General features: G+C 41.0%; 1 protein-coding gene across 13 annotated transcripts in view; it reads left to right on the top strand.

Annotated features, from left to right (window-relative positions):
• The window catches only part of DIAPH2 (diaphanous related formin 2), a 906,188-nt gene that overhangs the window by 151,877 nt on the left and 739,698 nt on the right, over positions 1–14,613 (top strand). For all 13 annotated transcript variants that reach the window (XR_010590414.1, XR_010590415.1, XM_065557222.1 and 10 more), the window contains one exon: positions 8,391–8,530. Coding sequence is in view for 11 of the 13 variants with exons in the window: in XM_065557222.1 (XP_065413294.1) it covers positions 8,391–8,530 (140 nt within the window). In the remaining 2 variants the exon portion in view is untranslated. The remainder of the gene's footprint in view (positions 1–8,390; positions 8,531–14,613) is intronic.

Raw genomic sequence — 14,613 nt, 5'->3', positions numbered from 1 at the left:
AAGGCACCAAAAAAGACTGTATTTTGGTCCCTGCAGCACTGTCACATCTTGAGGCAAATATAGCAGAATCTGAACCTCTGGTGCTACTCAGTGAAGCAATGTCTAACCGAATAAGGCTTATACTAATGGAAGCATTAAAGATTGTTCCATGTCTCAATAGCCTAATGTCTGTGGAACACTGTTAGAATCCTTGGTGGATAGTGTGTGGAGTGGAGAGCATAATGTTGGTTGGTGTACATTAGCAGTTTTCTTTATTACACAGTTTACTATAGAACAGAAATAATAATGTTCTTGTCATGCTTGAAAGAAGATTTAAGCACTAACTGTAAGTATGTGATTACAGTAATGTTCATTGTGCTAGGCACTTCCCATCCACACAGAGCTTATAACCTAAGTATACTGGATCGACCAAGGGTGGGCAGAGGGGTATAACACATAAGCAGAATGAACAATATGATGGTAGTATGTCGTGTTAAATTCCACGGTCTTTTTGGGGGTGGGGGCTGGAGTTACTGAGGGAGAGGATACGCTAAAAACAGCAGGACAAGACAAGGGAGGGGAAAGGGGACGTTGAAGGGAGAAAGGTAGGGGGGAAAGGGCAGTGGAGAAAGGGAAGAGTATGAAGGGCAGGTGTGAATTACACTGAGGTATAGAGATTAAGGGAGGGGCCTGGAGAAACAACAAATGAGCACTGCAGCATTACACCTTAAGGCTTAAGTCACCCATTTACTGTGACAGACTGCCTACACACCCTCTTGCTTGCAACAGAACCCTACTGTTGCTGCACATGTGCATTTCACTCTGCTTGGAGTGTTAGTTTAGCTCAGGGGTCGGCACGCGGCTCGCCAGGGTAAGCATGCTGGGTAAGCAGTTCGCCGCTCCAAGCCAATGGGGGCTGTGGGAAGCAGCGCCGGCCGAGGGATGTGCTGGCCACGGCTTCCAGCTGCTCCCATTGGCCTGGAGTGGCAAACCACGGCTAGTGGGAGCTGCGATTGGCTGCTCCGGCCTGCCAGGCTGCTTACCCTGGCGAACCGCGTGCCAGAGGTTGCCGACCCCTGGTTTAGCTTGAGCCAGGTTGGAATTCCAAACTTAACTATTGATATCTTTTGAAATAATTCTTCCTTGAAGGAGCAGGATTGGAGTGACCGGTTGACCCCCAGGTGTGCTCAAAAAACAGTTAAAAGCAGGGCTTTGGAGCTGTGCTCCGGCTACGCTCCAGCTCTAGGCAAAAACCTGCAGCTCCACTGCTCCGGAGGTGCTCCGTGCTCCAGCTCTGGGCTCCGCTCCAAAGCCCTGGTTAAAAGAACCAGATGATTTTGTAAACAACTATTTTTAGGGGGGAGGAGGGTGTGGATTTTTCTTAGGAACTGCTTGCTGACTTGAGTAAAAATTTGGATCACTAACCTTATCCCACATATTTATGACAATTGGAGCAAATTTTGAGACAACCTGCGGGTTTTAGAGAAATTAGACTCCCAGTGAGTGAGTGACTCTCAAATATAACTGTAGGAGAGTCTGGTGCTCTGTTATAATATATTATTCCTGGGGGAATTCTGCACCACTGCTTCTGCACAGAATTTGTCTCCCACAGCTTTCTTTGCTTCACCGCAGAAAAATGACTTTCTGACTGGGAAGCGAAGGGAAGTCACAAGAGCAGTCATGCAACCCTCTTCAGCAGTATGTTTTGGGTGCCCAGGGCAGCCGACCATGAGGTAAATCACTTTGGGGCAGAGGGGCGGGACTGGGGAGAACCCGGCTGGTGGCTCCTACTCTGTGCTGGGCTCAGCTGCTAATCCCGGCTGGGCTGGATGGAGCTTCCTCTTCCCCTGCATGACATCTGGGGTTGTCAGACCCACTCCACCTCCCTACTTCCTGGCTGTACGAAGCTCTGCAACCTCCCCCCCCCCCCCCACATGCTCCCTGCACACATCGCTCCTCAGCTGCATGGTGAGGGGTCACAGTACAGGGAGCTGCTCCTCCAGCCATCCAACCTCCGTGCATCCAGACCCCCCCCCCCCCCCCGACGAGCCCCACTCCCCCTGCACCTGGACCACCCCGATGAGCCACCGTACCGAGCCCCACTCCCCCAGCATCTGGACCCCACCACTGAGCCTCCCACAACCTCAAAACGAGCTCTATCCCCCCGCACACAGACAGCCCCCACTGAGCCCCTGTCAAGGCTGGATCCCCACTTTGAACTTTAGGGTACAAATGTAGGGGCCTGCATGAAAACTTCTAAGCTTAACTACCAGCTTAGCTTTGGTCCGCTGCCACCATTTCCCAATTAGATTCCCACTCTGGGAAGCCCTGAGAAAACCTTTCACCAATTCCCTGGTGAATACAGATCCAAACCCCTTGGATCTTAAAACAAGGAGAAATTAACCATCCCCCCTCCTTCCTCCCACCAACTCCTGGTGAACACAGATCCAATCCCCTTGGATCTAAAACAAGGAGAAATTAACCTTTCCCCCTCCTTCCTTTCACCAACTCCTGGTGAATACAGATCCAACCCCCTTGGATCTAAAAACAAGGAAAAATCAATCAGGTTCTTAAAAAGAAGGCTTTTAATTAAAGAAAAAGGTAAAAATCATCTCTGTAAAATCAGTATGGAAATTAACCTTACAGGGTAATCAAACTTAAAGAGCTCAGAGGACTCCCCTCTAGTCTCAGGTTCAAAGTACAGCAAACAAAGATGAAACACTCTAGTAAAAGGTACATTTACAAGTTGAGAAAACAAAGGAAAACTAACACGCCTTGCCTGGCTATTTACTTACAAGTTTGAAATAGGAGAGACTTGTTTAGAAAGATGTGGAGAACCTGGATTGATGTCTGGTCCCTCTCAGTCCCGAGAACGAACACACTCCCAAACAAAGAACACAACCAAAAGCCTTCCCCCCCCCAAGATTTGAAAGTATCTTGTCCCCTTATTGGTCCTTTAGGTCAGATGCCAGCCAGGTTACCTGAGCTTCTTAACCCTTTACAGGGAAAAGGATTTTGGAGTCTCTGGCCAGGAGGGATTTTATAGTACTGTACACAGGACAGCTGTTACCCTTCCCTTTATAGTTATGACAGCCCCACACACCTTCACCTGGACCCCCCCTACAGAGACCTATTACTGTTGCACCCAGAACCCCTGAACAAGTCCCTGTGCATGCAGATCCCCACCACACATAGATCCCACACTGAGCCACCCGCACCCAGATTGCTCCACACACAACCTTCTCAATCCGCACCTGGATCCCCCCACATTAAGCCCCTCCACACTTGGATCCTGCCTTAATGAGCCTACCTGCCCACACGTGGTGCACCTGGTATGGAGTGGCATGGCCCTGGGGTGTTTCTGGGGCAGGCCTGGTCCTTGTGCCGTGTCAGGGTTGGGTGCAGCCTCATCACTGAGTCCATGTCCTGGGGAGAAGCTGCACAGAGATCTCCCACCTCTGTGCAGTCAGTGCTCTGTCCTTCCCAATGCCATGCTGGAGCCTCCACATTTATTTGACAAATAAAATTTGCAGAATTTTAAAATATTATGTGCAGAATTTTATTTTTAGTGCAGATTTTTTGGTGCAGAATGCCCTCAGGAGTAAATGTACTTTAAAGGCATGATTGTGTTCAGTGAAGGTTCTGAGAAATAAGATATCTTATACCAGGAAACCAACTTGGGACTCTCAACTCATAAGAAATTAACTGTCCACCTGAAAATTTAAAAACTACGTCAATACTTGTGTTTGTCTGTGTCCTTAAAATTCACATTTGGTTATTTCTGAAACATTATTGAAGTGAATTTTTCATTGATTTTTTGATTGCAAGTTGTGAGTTATCCTCAAGTTAATTGTAATTAAGTCTTCACTTAAACTAGAGTAAAAATACTTAGGGCCAACTTCAGTCAGGATGAGTTTGGCCTATGGTGTTAAATTAAAATGTGTAGAAGTTACCCCATCTCAGATTAAAAAAGTTAATTTGTGTAAGACTTCTTCGAGTGCTGTCCCTGTGGGTGCTCCGCTCTAGTTGATGGTGTGTCCCGGCACCGTTGATCAGAGATCTTTGGTAGCAGTGCCTGGCGGGGACGCACGCGCTCAGCTACTGTCTCGCGTTGTCGTTAGGGTCTGCCTGAGCACGCGCGTCCTGCACCCCCCCTCAGTTCCTTCTCAACCATCCTCAGCTGAAGAGGGGACTCGGGGAAGTGCTCATCTCTTCCCAGGTTACTGTAGGAAATAAGTAGAGGAAAATAGAAATAGTTAGCTAGCCATTTCCCAGTTCTCCCTTTCCTTTAGCATAGTTCGTTAGTTTAAAAAATCCCGCCCCCCCCCAATTAGTCTCTTGTTGAGATTTCCCCTGCCGCTCATACTTTCATTATACTGAGGTCACCAGGCTTTAAGAAATGTGGCTCCTGCAAGGAGTCTCTGCCACGGTCTGACGGGCACTCACTCTGCGTTAAATGCCATTCCTGCAAAGTGTCTCCACTGCACCAACTTAAAAACTAGGGCTTGCCGTGACAGAGACTTGCGGCTAAAAATGCTCCTCATGGAGAAAGCTCTGCAGCCGCCTACAGAGAAGGGCAGTAAACCTTTTTCCTCATGCTCCGCTGCCAAGTCAGAACTGACTGGGAGCATGGCTTCACCCTCTCACGCGAAGAGGTAGGAAGCCTTAAGGTCTCCTCTCAGAGACACTCAAAAGGGTAAAGGCTCTCCCTCAGGGTCTTTACCCTTGGTGCTGTCAGCACTGAGAGCAGGCAACTCTGACTGCCCGTGCACTTCAGAAGCAACTCACATGGGGCTCAAAAGCAGGGACCCGACTTCCCGCAGCAGGAAGCTCTCCTCGGCACCAGTCCCCTGGCACAGACAATGGACCCAACGCTGGCAATGCGTTCCACCCCGGTGCCTGCCTGCAGGGTGACCAGATGTCCCAATATTTAACCATTTGTCCTGCGTCCCCATCAATGTAAATTCTGGTACAAGCACTGCAAGCTCAGTATATCAGCTGACCTGCAGTTCTTCTCCCCATTCCCACCATTTTGGTCGTGCATGCATGTTTTGAGGGGAGTGGGAGGTGGGAAGAGGAAGGAGGGTTACTCAAGAGGTAACAATTCCCTCCTAATCAATTTCAAATTAAGGAATAAAGCTTTTTGTTCCGCTATCTTTGGTACAGTGTGACGCACACTAATTGCTAGCTTTTGTCTCTGCATTATTTTTTAAAGATCAGATGGGTATACTAGTAACTTTAATCTTACACAGAGCAGTTAATTAAAATTTGTATCATCCGTCCATTTTCTACTTGTTCCCTATGTTCTATATCACAACAGGATTTTATTAATCCACATATTGCAATAAAACTCTTAAATAATTACAGCTACACTTAAATCACTGTTCATAGTGACTGTTTTACAGTACAATACATATTTTCAGAAGAAGTTTCACTGATTTGCCATGTGGATCCTTAAAGTGACTGAAGTTGAGAAGCTGGAAGAATTGGGGGGGGGAGGGGAGAAGACTCCCATCTTAAATCTTTTAAATTTTGAAATCGTTTTCCCCTATGCATAGCCCCAAAGAACTTGTTGATAGCTGCAGATAAATATCTTATCAAATAGATGGAAAGCTGCTTGGCTGAGTCATTGAAAGTTTTGCAATAACAGGGATTATGGAGGCTCCTGGTAGCATCTCCAATGTTGGTGTTGCAGTCTAAATGGGTTTACAATAGAGCAGAAGTTGCTGGTTTACTCTAAAAACAAATATCCAGTGTGGAATTTGTTCTTACTCTGAATTTTCTACCTACTTGCTTTGTTTTTTTTCTTGAACATTTTATTATTAGGACGTTGTTGAAATTGGGCTCTGGATGAACATTTGGCCATGGAACTCCTGCTTCATGTCAGTGACTGAAACATGGTTTTTTGAAGGCTATTTATATACAAATCAGAGGTGCATTCTGAAAGATAACATGCAATCGATAGGGGTTTTTAATACTTATTTAGGTTCCTGTTTTGCAACTATTAACATTATAGCTGAAAGTCTCTGTCGCACATCCAAAGCTGGCTGATGAGCTTGTACATGAAATCTTGTGCAATACAGAACCTTCTCCAGTAGGAGCTACATTTTTTTTTCTCCTTTTTTACTTCCAGTGTTGAGAACTTACATAGTTGCTGACAGAAGAAGTCATAAACAGTTTCACTTCTAATTGTCCCTTTCATTCAAACCCCATCTTCACTTAATTTAAAACAAACAGTTTTGTTGCAGTTAGGTTTGCCACATGTAAGAAACCTGACAAAAAAAGCAATGAAATAATCATTCAAATCGAGTCACGTGACATCACATACCTTCTTCAGCACAAGCACAAACTTCACCATTACTGCAGCTACCATACCCCACAGACCAGGCACCAGAACCTTAACTCTAGGGATTTCAGTAATCCAAAACACCTTTTAGCCATCTCTTAACGCGTCCTCCCCCCCCACCCCCCAAAGTCTCCTAACATAGCCAAGTACTACACCAATTGTCCATAAGTAATAGGGTTGGAAGGGGAAAATAATCTTGGGTGCATGCATAATTGAATAGATTGCAGGAGAGATTGGGTTGCGATATATGGTCTGTGGTGCATGTGGTGATAATGTGTATAGTTGTGGGTGGAGGAATAGAAGACACGTGCTATTGGGCGGCTAAAACTTTCATTTAGTTACCTTGCTTTTGACTTGTGTGTGTATATATTAACATTTATTTTAAAACATATTAACATTGTTAATGTACTAAAGTCAAGCACGTGCGTTAGGTAATGCATGTGCTGCCTTTCTTTGGCATTAAGATAGTCTGACATATCTGCCTTGTTCCCTCTGCAGGGTGGAACTTGCTCAAGCAATAAATCAGAATTGTATAGTGAAGGCAACTCTCTTCTGTAGGATCAATCTCATTTGTTGCAGATGTATTTAGGTAATGAGGCAGGGAACTGCAGGAAGAGGCAGGCCCAGTTAAGGTTCTAGAACTGTGAAGAGGCATGAAGGCAGGGATTTGAGTAGTTGGAGATGGTTTGACTTTTTGCATGTCCAGGTCAGAAATAATGTAATATGCCAACTTTGAAGCTGTAGTGCTGGTGAAAAACCAAAACTTCTCTTTATTACATATTTATCTACTTAATTGATGAACTTAATGCTTTAGGAGCCTTTTGTAACTGTTACTTGAAATCTGTGCTTGAAAATCTCACCAGATAAACAGCAGCTGAAATGAATGTGAAAATTCTGTTTCTGCATGCAGTTCCCATAAAATTGGATAGATAAGCCAAGGAGTAAACTGATAAATGGAAGGGGAAAACACCTCCTTTAACTCTTCCCCAAATTTATTTCTTCCAATACTACCTCAATTTCCATAGAAGATGGAGACTAGAGCCCATGAGCTAAAACTCATCAGAGTTTCCAAATGCAGTTTGTGTGGACACAACCAAATTTCAACTCTTCTTATTATTTATGTAATAGTACCAAAACTATTAGTTACTCCTGGAACCCAAGCTTCTGGTTATCTAACCACTAGACGATCGTGAAGCTTCAACTCTGCTGAACTTCATATGAAATCAAGAACTTAGGCAAACTGATACGCATTTGTAGAAAAAGTCCCCACAATTCTCTCCCAGAAATAATGTCTGGAGACAGTTGTCTTCCTTTCGCCCAGCTTCATTGTATTACTATAACAGACTTTGAAGTGCAGGATGGGTTTAGAAAGCTGTAGAGTTATGAAATATTGATTGGATATCCCTCAGATACCAAACTACGTACCAAGGTTCATCTGCTGGGAGTTGTTACTTGCTTTCCTTAAATAAGATGTCAGGTGGATTTTCCCATATTTCTATATGATGTGTTTTATATCTATACATTAAAATCTACCTCTTATTTGTATGTTTCACAATGTTAACACAACATTTTTTTAAATAGTCAATCCTTGTATATTTTGAGTAAATCTTTTTTTCTCAATTTTGGTTACTTTTAAAAAATAAGTTCCTTTCAAATCTATGGATAAAATCTTAAAATGATGTACACTATTTTCTTCAAACAGCATGTCAGATTAATTTTTTGTCCTAGGGAATTTTATTTAAGCCTTAATATATCATGTGCTATACATCACTATTAGTTGCTACTTGGGTGATAAATTGTTTTAATTTCTTCTCTGGAGGATGGAAGAAAATTTTCTGTGTGCACTAGCCTTCTTGCTAGCCATACAAGGAATGTTACTGTATACAGCCTTGTTTATACTTGTAAGTCAGGAGTTTGGATGCAGTACTCTTGCCAGATAGAAAGAGTGACAATTCTGGATGTGAAATTTCACATCTGTATTTTCTTAAATATATTCTACTAATTAATGTAATTTGGATTCCGGCTATGTTAAAATTTCATCTGTTCATTTTTTTTTCTTTTACAGGGAGGATTGAAAAATAGCAAGCATGAATGCACACTATCTTCACAAGAATATGTCCATGAATTACGATCTGGTATCACAGAAGAAAAACTTCTTAACTGCCTAGAGTCTCTGAGAGTGTCTCTAACCAGCAATCCAGTCAGGTAGGAGATATGTTTTACTTTATAATAACAGAGATGAAATGTAATGGTGTTAATTGTAAATAATAAACTGTTGTGCCATATGTTGGACCCCTGTGTGAAACGTGTTATAAAATTAGTTAATTTCTTGGGTTTCAGTACCAAGATTGAAGTCTAAAAGTACTGTGAACGATAAATGATCATAATGGTTAAAGACATAGGCTTTAGGGTAAGCACTGTTAAGAGGGAAGTGTCTAAAAGCAGAGCAGTAATTCTTATTGTTGCAGACTCTGCTTAACAATGTTTCTTCATGGAAGCTTTAGAAACCGGAAGATTTGCTGCTACTGTTTAAAAAGGCTTTTGAAATTGCTGAAACTATTGTTTTGGTTGAAGGACGGCAAATCGTTTGACATCAGAGGTGACTGGTAAATCAAGTTATTTACCTCTGGTGTCAAATGAGACACTGGGGCGAGCAATGAAACCTGCTGACTAGTAAGCTATGAATGGTTTTATGTATATTACCATATGGCATATTTGCTAATAGATCTGCCCCAGTGGCTTCAGTACATCTCCTCCTCTGTGCACAGCTTTAGTGTGAGAATGCACAAAGGATTGACAACTGGGCTGACTTTGAATTTGTATCCATGTTTATGTGAGGAATATTGGCTGACTTTCCATACCCGTTGTGAGGCTGATAACCTGCTGAGTTCCTTAAGCTGTAACATTTGTCCTGGCTGTTAATAATCTTTTTATACAGTCACTAAACATCCCTGAAGTTTGCAGGAAGGGGGTATGTGACCAGGGCACACTTTCTAAGATGTACAGTAATGGAACTCCTTTACTGCTGATGGTGGAATGTCTGAAGTGAAGGAGGGGAAGGGCCATTTGCTTCATCCCATATGCACTTCAATACCATAGCCATTCTTTCATAACAAAACGTAATTAGCCCTGGCTCAACACAGCCTTTACTTAGCATATTTGAAAAAAAAATTCCATGTAAAATATCTTGCACATCCACAACAGCTTGTTTTGAAAGCATCGTAAATTGTTCAAGTAACCAAAATTTGCCTGAAGGCTCAAATATGTCTCCCTAGTGAGGGACTATTCCCTCACATATTTAAGCTTCATGCCAATAGCAATTTTGGCATTCGTTCTGCTAGTTAAAACAAATAAGCTACAGTACTCATCTTTCAAAGTGTGGCAAGTAGTATATATTTTTAAGCTTTTCAGATATGTTGTATAAAAGTCTTGAGTAGTATTTTAGATAATGAATCATTTTGTAATCTTCAATGAAAAAACAAAGGGTAGACTGCAATTTTTTTTTTTATGGTAGATTTGGCCTGCCAGGAAAGTATCTTTCCTTAACTTTTTTGTTTAACTGTAAATCCTTGTTTTAGAGCCCGTAGTTTTGGAGTAACGTTAAATAGGTATGTGTGATACAGTGTGTAAAAGTCTTTAAACACTTGGGTAGGAGCAACCTGAGAAGAGTTAGACAAAAATATCTTCAGTTTCCTGTGCCAGCTGCTACTGAGTTTGTGGGCCAGGAATGCAAGGGATAAGAATCTTAGAAGTAAACTGGAGCTCACAGGCAATCAGGCATAATGACTATATTTTATGTTTGGTGCAGCCGGGGGCTACAGGAGTTGGGGAGGCTGCACCAAACTCAAAAGAAACAGACTACAGGTCAGAGTTAGAAGGAAAAAGTCTGTATGCAGTTTCTGGTCTCTTTCTGTACAATAGCAGTCTATTTTGGCAATGTATCCCCATTCCTGTCTCCCCATGAGTTAGGGCTGACCAGGGGTTGGGTGAAGAAGAGCCCACTGTGTCCTCTGTTGTGCACCCCTGTAAACAGATTATAATATAATTATTCTGGTACTGTGGAAAGTGCCTCTACAATATGCCTCACTTCCTATGATCATAGAATCATAGATTATTAGGGTTGGAAGGGACCTCAGGAGGTCATCTAGTCCAACCCCCTGCTCAAAGCAGGACCAATCCCCAACTAAATCCCCAAATCCCTAAATGCCCCCCTCAAGGATTGAACTCACAACCCTGGTTTAGCAGGCTAATGCTCAAACCACTGAACTATCCCTCCCCTCAGGTACAGTATAATATGTAGGCTGAAAAAACATGAATAAGATTTAAACTGTATATACATGTTCCCATGTTACTTGAATCAGTACCTTTAAAAGCCCTTTTTAAATAGGGGGCTTTAAATAAGATTCTCACCTGAAAACCTTTCCGATATACTTTCTTTAACTGCGTTAGAGGTCAGAACTAAGATCTAAAGTGTCATGGCTACATTCATTTTTGAAATGTCACTGAGGAGCCAAAATATTTTTAGTGATTTTTTTTTTTGAATAGAGTGTAAAACTCTTTTTTGTCATACTATCACTCCTTCTGTTTGACTTATTTTATGCCTTTGGATTGTAAATCTTGTACCTGGGGGTTTAAAATTCCCTGTTCTTCTAGTTAAGCTCTATCAGAGGTGTTGATAGCATATTCTACATAGCTCTGAAAACATGCAACTTTCCCAGTTCCAGGAAAAAGTGTGCATTAAATTGAAAACTGCAAAATATTGCAATAAAGTCAGATAAACTGTGGAGATCAGGAGGAGGTGAAATCCTACTGGAAATAAAAGGGAAACCTTTATTGATTATGAGTTGGACTCATTGAATTCAGCCATGATGGACATATCTGTAGTGATTACATCTACTTCATGAAATGAGAATAACCAAGCAGACTTTTTGGAAGTCAATAAGTAATTCTTATATTTAAACTGGGTTTTTTCAGGGGCTTTTCCTTATAGCATATATTTGGGCAGATCAGTGCCAGCACTCATGCCAGTAATCATAGACACAAGAACAGGAATCACCCAGCATCTCTTGCAGGGTGCATGTTGAAGGGCCTGGGAGAGCAAGGTAAACCTTTATTCTTGAATAATTCTGCTGATGTCTCTCTGTGTGTTGCAGTGTGGGGAGGAGGTTGAGAGTGGGATAAACGTTCATAGTATGGACATTCAGTGATAGTAGGCAACTAAGATGTGATGGGTGACTTCACATAATGTTTTTGTTAAATACACGGAGGCACCTGAATATGAGACAGTGCTGCGCACAGTCATACTATCCTTCTCAAGTGATAAAGAAAATGAATTTTGTTCGGCATAAAATATGATCTCCCGTGCCCACCCTTACATTAGTGGCGTCTATAGGTTGATACTCAGCCTTGTTGTCAGTAAATAAATAATTTGGCGTAAGGGTGGAGCTGTACTCTGTTGTTGAAAATATGTGGTTAATACCCGTCTGAAGTTTGTGTTATGTCAGAACTTAAGGACTATATCATACCTTGAAGGTGTGTGTCCCAGTTAAGGTCAGTGTGGAGGCACGCAAACTCAAGGAAGCATTGTGTCTCAGAAGGGCTCATTCCCGTATGGAAGCCAGGATGTACATCAGACCGCTGCTTTTGAACCACCCTTGAAGAAGATTCATTCCCTTCTGCAACTGGGTGCCTTGCCATAATTTCTCCGTTACTATGGAAAAACTAGTGTTGATGGTAGCATTAGCCTTGGAATGGTTGAATTTGGATTTCAAGGCTAAATTTATTACATTGCCTTCAAGGAGTTCCTTGCCCAACTCCTGTGTCATAAATATTTTAATTCTGGGAGGCTGATTTACCTATTCAGTTCTGTTACAGAGGAAGTAAAATCAAACAAACAAAAACCAATTAAAATCGAACTTCTGTATTAGATTGAACATCTTGAGTTTGAAAATACCTTTCTCTGAACATAAAAAAAAATGTTTCATGAAAACTGGTCAGCAAAACTCTGGGAAATTCAGAGGCATGTCTGTGTACAGTTCGTGCTCTACTGGTATATTACCACTTCATAATCTTTCTTTTTCACTTTTAATTTTCTCTGCAGTGTGTGTTCAGAGGATAATTAACTAAATGTTTTTCTTTGCATGTTGTAGCTCATCCTCTAATCCCGGAGTTGGTGTGGGGGTAGGGAAGGGATGGGATGGGACAGACCAGTTGCCTGGATGAAGAAGCAAACAGTTACCTAAAAGTTTTGCCATAGGGATTATTTAGGAGAATTTTAGCACCATTTCTCATTACTTGAGTGAAGTCAATGTCAGTCTTAACAGGTATCTCTTGAATTGTATTGTTAAATTGGAATTCTCTCTCTGTCATGATGGAATTTGTCTTATGGTGAAATACACCCCTCCTGCATATACCTGGGCTCTAGTAGACCATTCTGTTTCACATGCCTTACATGGGTGCTAGGATAACTGCATCCTATGTCCCAGCTCCAGCTTGCTGCCCAGATTTCTTATTCTAGTGGAACTGAGCATGGAGGTCCATTCTCAGACGTGGTCTACATATGGTTTTTGAATTAGTATAACTGTTTTGGGTGGGAATACAACTTTTTTGTAAACTGAAATCGTTTAAACCAGTACTGCCCATAGTTTGAAAGCAGTTACACCAGCATAAGCCTTCTTACACCAGTATAACTGCATAACTATGGGTTTGCAGTGTTTTAACTATATTGAGTATAATTCAATCAGTACAACTTGTTTGTGTAGACATGGCCTTATAATTTACTGCTGACAGTGTCCTCTACTCTTTATGGCAGTCAGGAGTAGAAAAGCTCACTTCTGTAAGCTTGTGTGTATACTAGACATACTGGGGCGATTCAGAGAATTATGATAATGTAGTGATTTAAAAAAATTAGTTCAGTGGAGGGTGGGTGGCAGTAACTCATATTCAGCACTTTTATTGGCAGAGATTAGAATTTATGGGCTTTGTGAGAAATAACTCTAGCAGAATTGATTTTCAAATCGTTCATTATCCTCTGTCGTCTTATTAACTCATAGAATATTTCCAAGGAAGCAGTAATACTATTGTAACTAATTTGGGCAGGGACTTCTTTTCTATTGGCTTTCGTGTGAAGCTGCTGAATGCAAATTTCTGGGCGCTATACCATATAATTTCAAGTATACTTTTTAACAAGTTAGAGTAGATGACTGCATTAATGGGGAAGTTAACAATTCACTGACTCTGCTACATGTACTAAAGGATGAACAAGAACTTAAGTTAATTTACAATGTTTTGTTTATGGAAGTATCAGTTATTCATAATATAAGCCGTTATTAAACTATCTGAATTTCAGGCATTTATCGTAGTCTAGCATTTCCAAACAGCTCATATAAAAATATTGTTTACCAAGTTTGAGTATCTTTTGCATACAGCCTACTTCAATACTTGTCCTGGGGTTTCATAATTTCTTTCATTGAGGAAATAATTAATAATTTTATCCAAATAAATAGATGATAGTTGACTAGCACTTGAGAAAATAGGTTAACAACATCTAGTTTATTGTATGCTAAATATTCTCTGTAAACATGGCATACTTGCAATGACAAAAAATTTTAATAAGATGAGAACTTTAAATATAAAAGTTTTGATTTTGTTGTGCATTTAGTATTTTCTCTTCCTTGTAGTCATTTTATACTAATAAAATGGAAATAGTGTTGGAAATAAATATAATTTGCTAGGTTCCTCATGTGATATGAAATTACCTTCCCATAAACATGCAGCATTTTTATATTTAAGGTCATTACATACCACGTTGCATAACCTGATCATAAGTAAATGAAATTGACTCTTACGAAAAGCCCAGTGATGACAAACTGAATTATCACAGTGAAGCTGGAACATAATACAAGTTTGGTATAATTTGACACACTAATAATGGAACAAAAATATAAAGAAGTGTATTCATTTAGAATATCTTCTGGCCATTTTTTAATTGTATTACTATGATTTGTGTCTGTGGAGAAAGTATTGTATTAAGAATAGATCTAAAACATTACCATAGGAGATGTACTAAAATACATTTTTATTTAGTTGCTTTGGGTGAAGTGTAGCTATCAAAGTTAGCTTGGACTGGTAATTCACAGCAAGTTCAGAAGACAATTCCTGACACTTTATATCTTGTAATCTTTGCTAGTTGTTGATAGAATCAGTATATAATCATACTTCTTTCAATACTCATTCTCGTCACTGTGACTTGGAGATGCATAACTTCTGCAAACCTTATGTACAGGTGA

This window comes from Chrysemys picta, chromosome 9 (assembly GCF_011386835.1).
Source record: "Chrysemys picta bellii isolate R12L10 chromosome 9, ASM1138683v2, whole genome shotgun sequence".
NCBI lineage: Eukaryota > Metazoa > Chordata > Testudines > Emydidae > Chrysemys > Chrysemys picta.
This window is presented reverse-complemented; position numbering and strand designations above follow the sequence as displayed.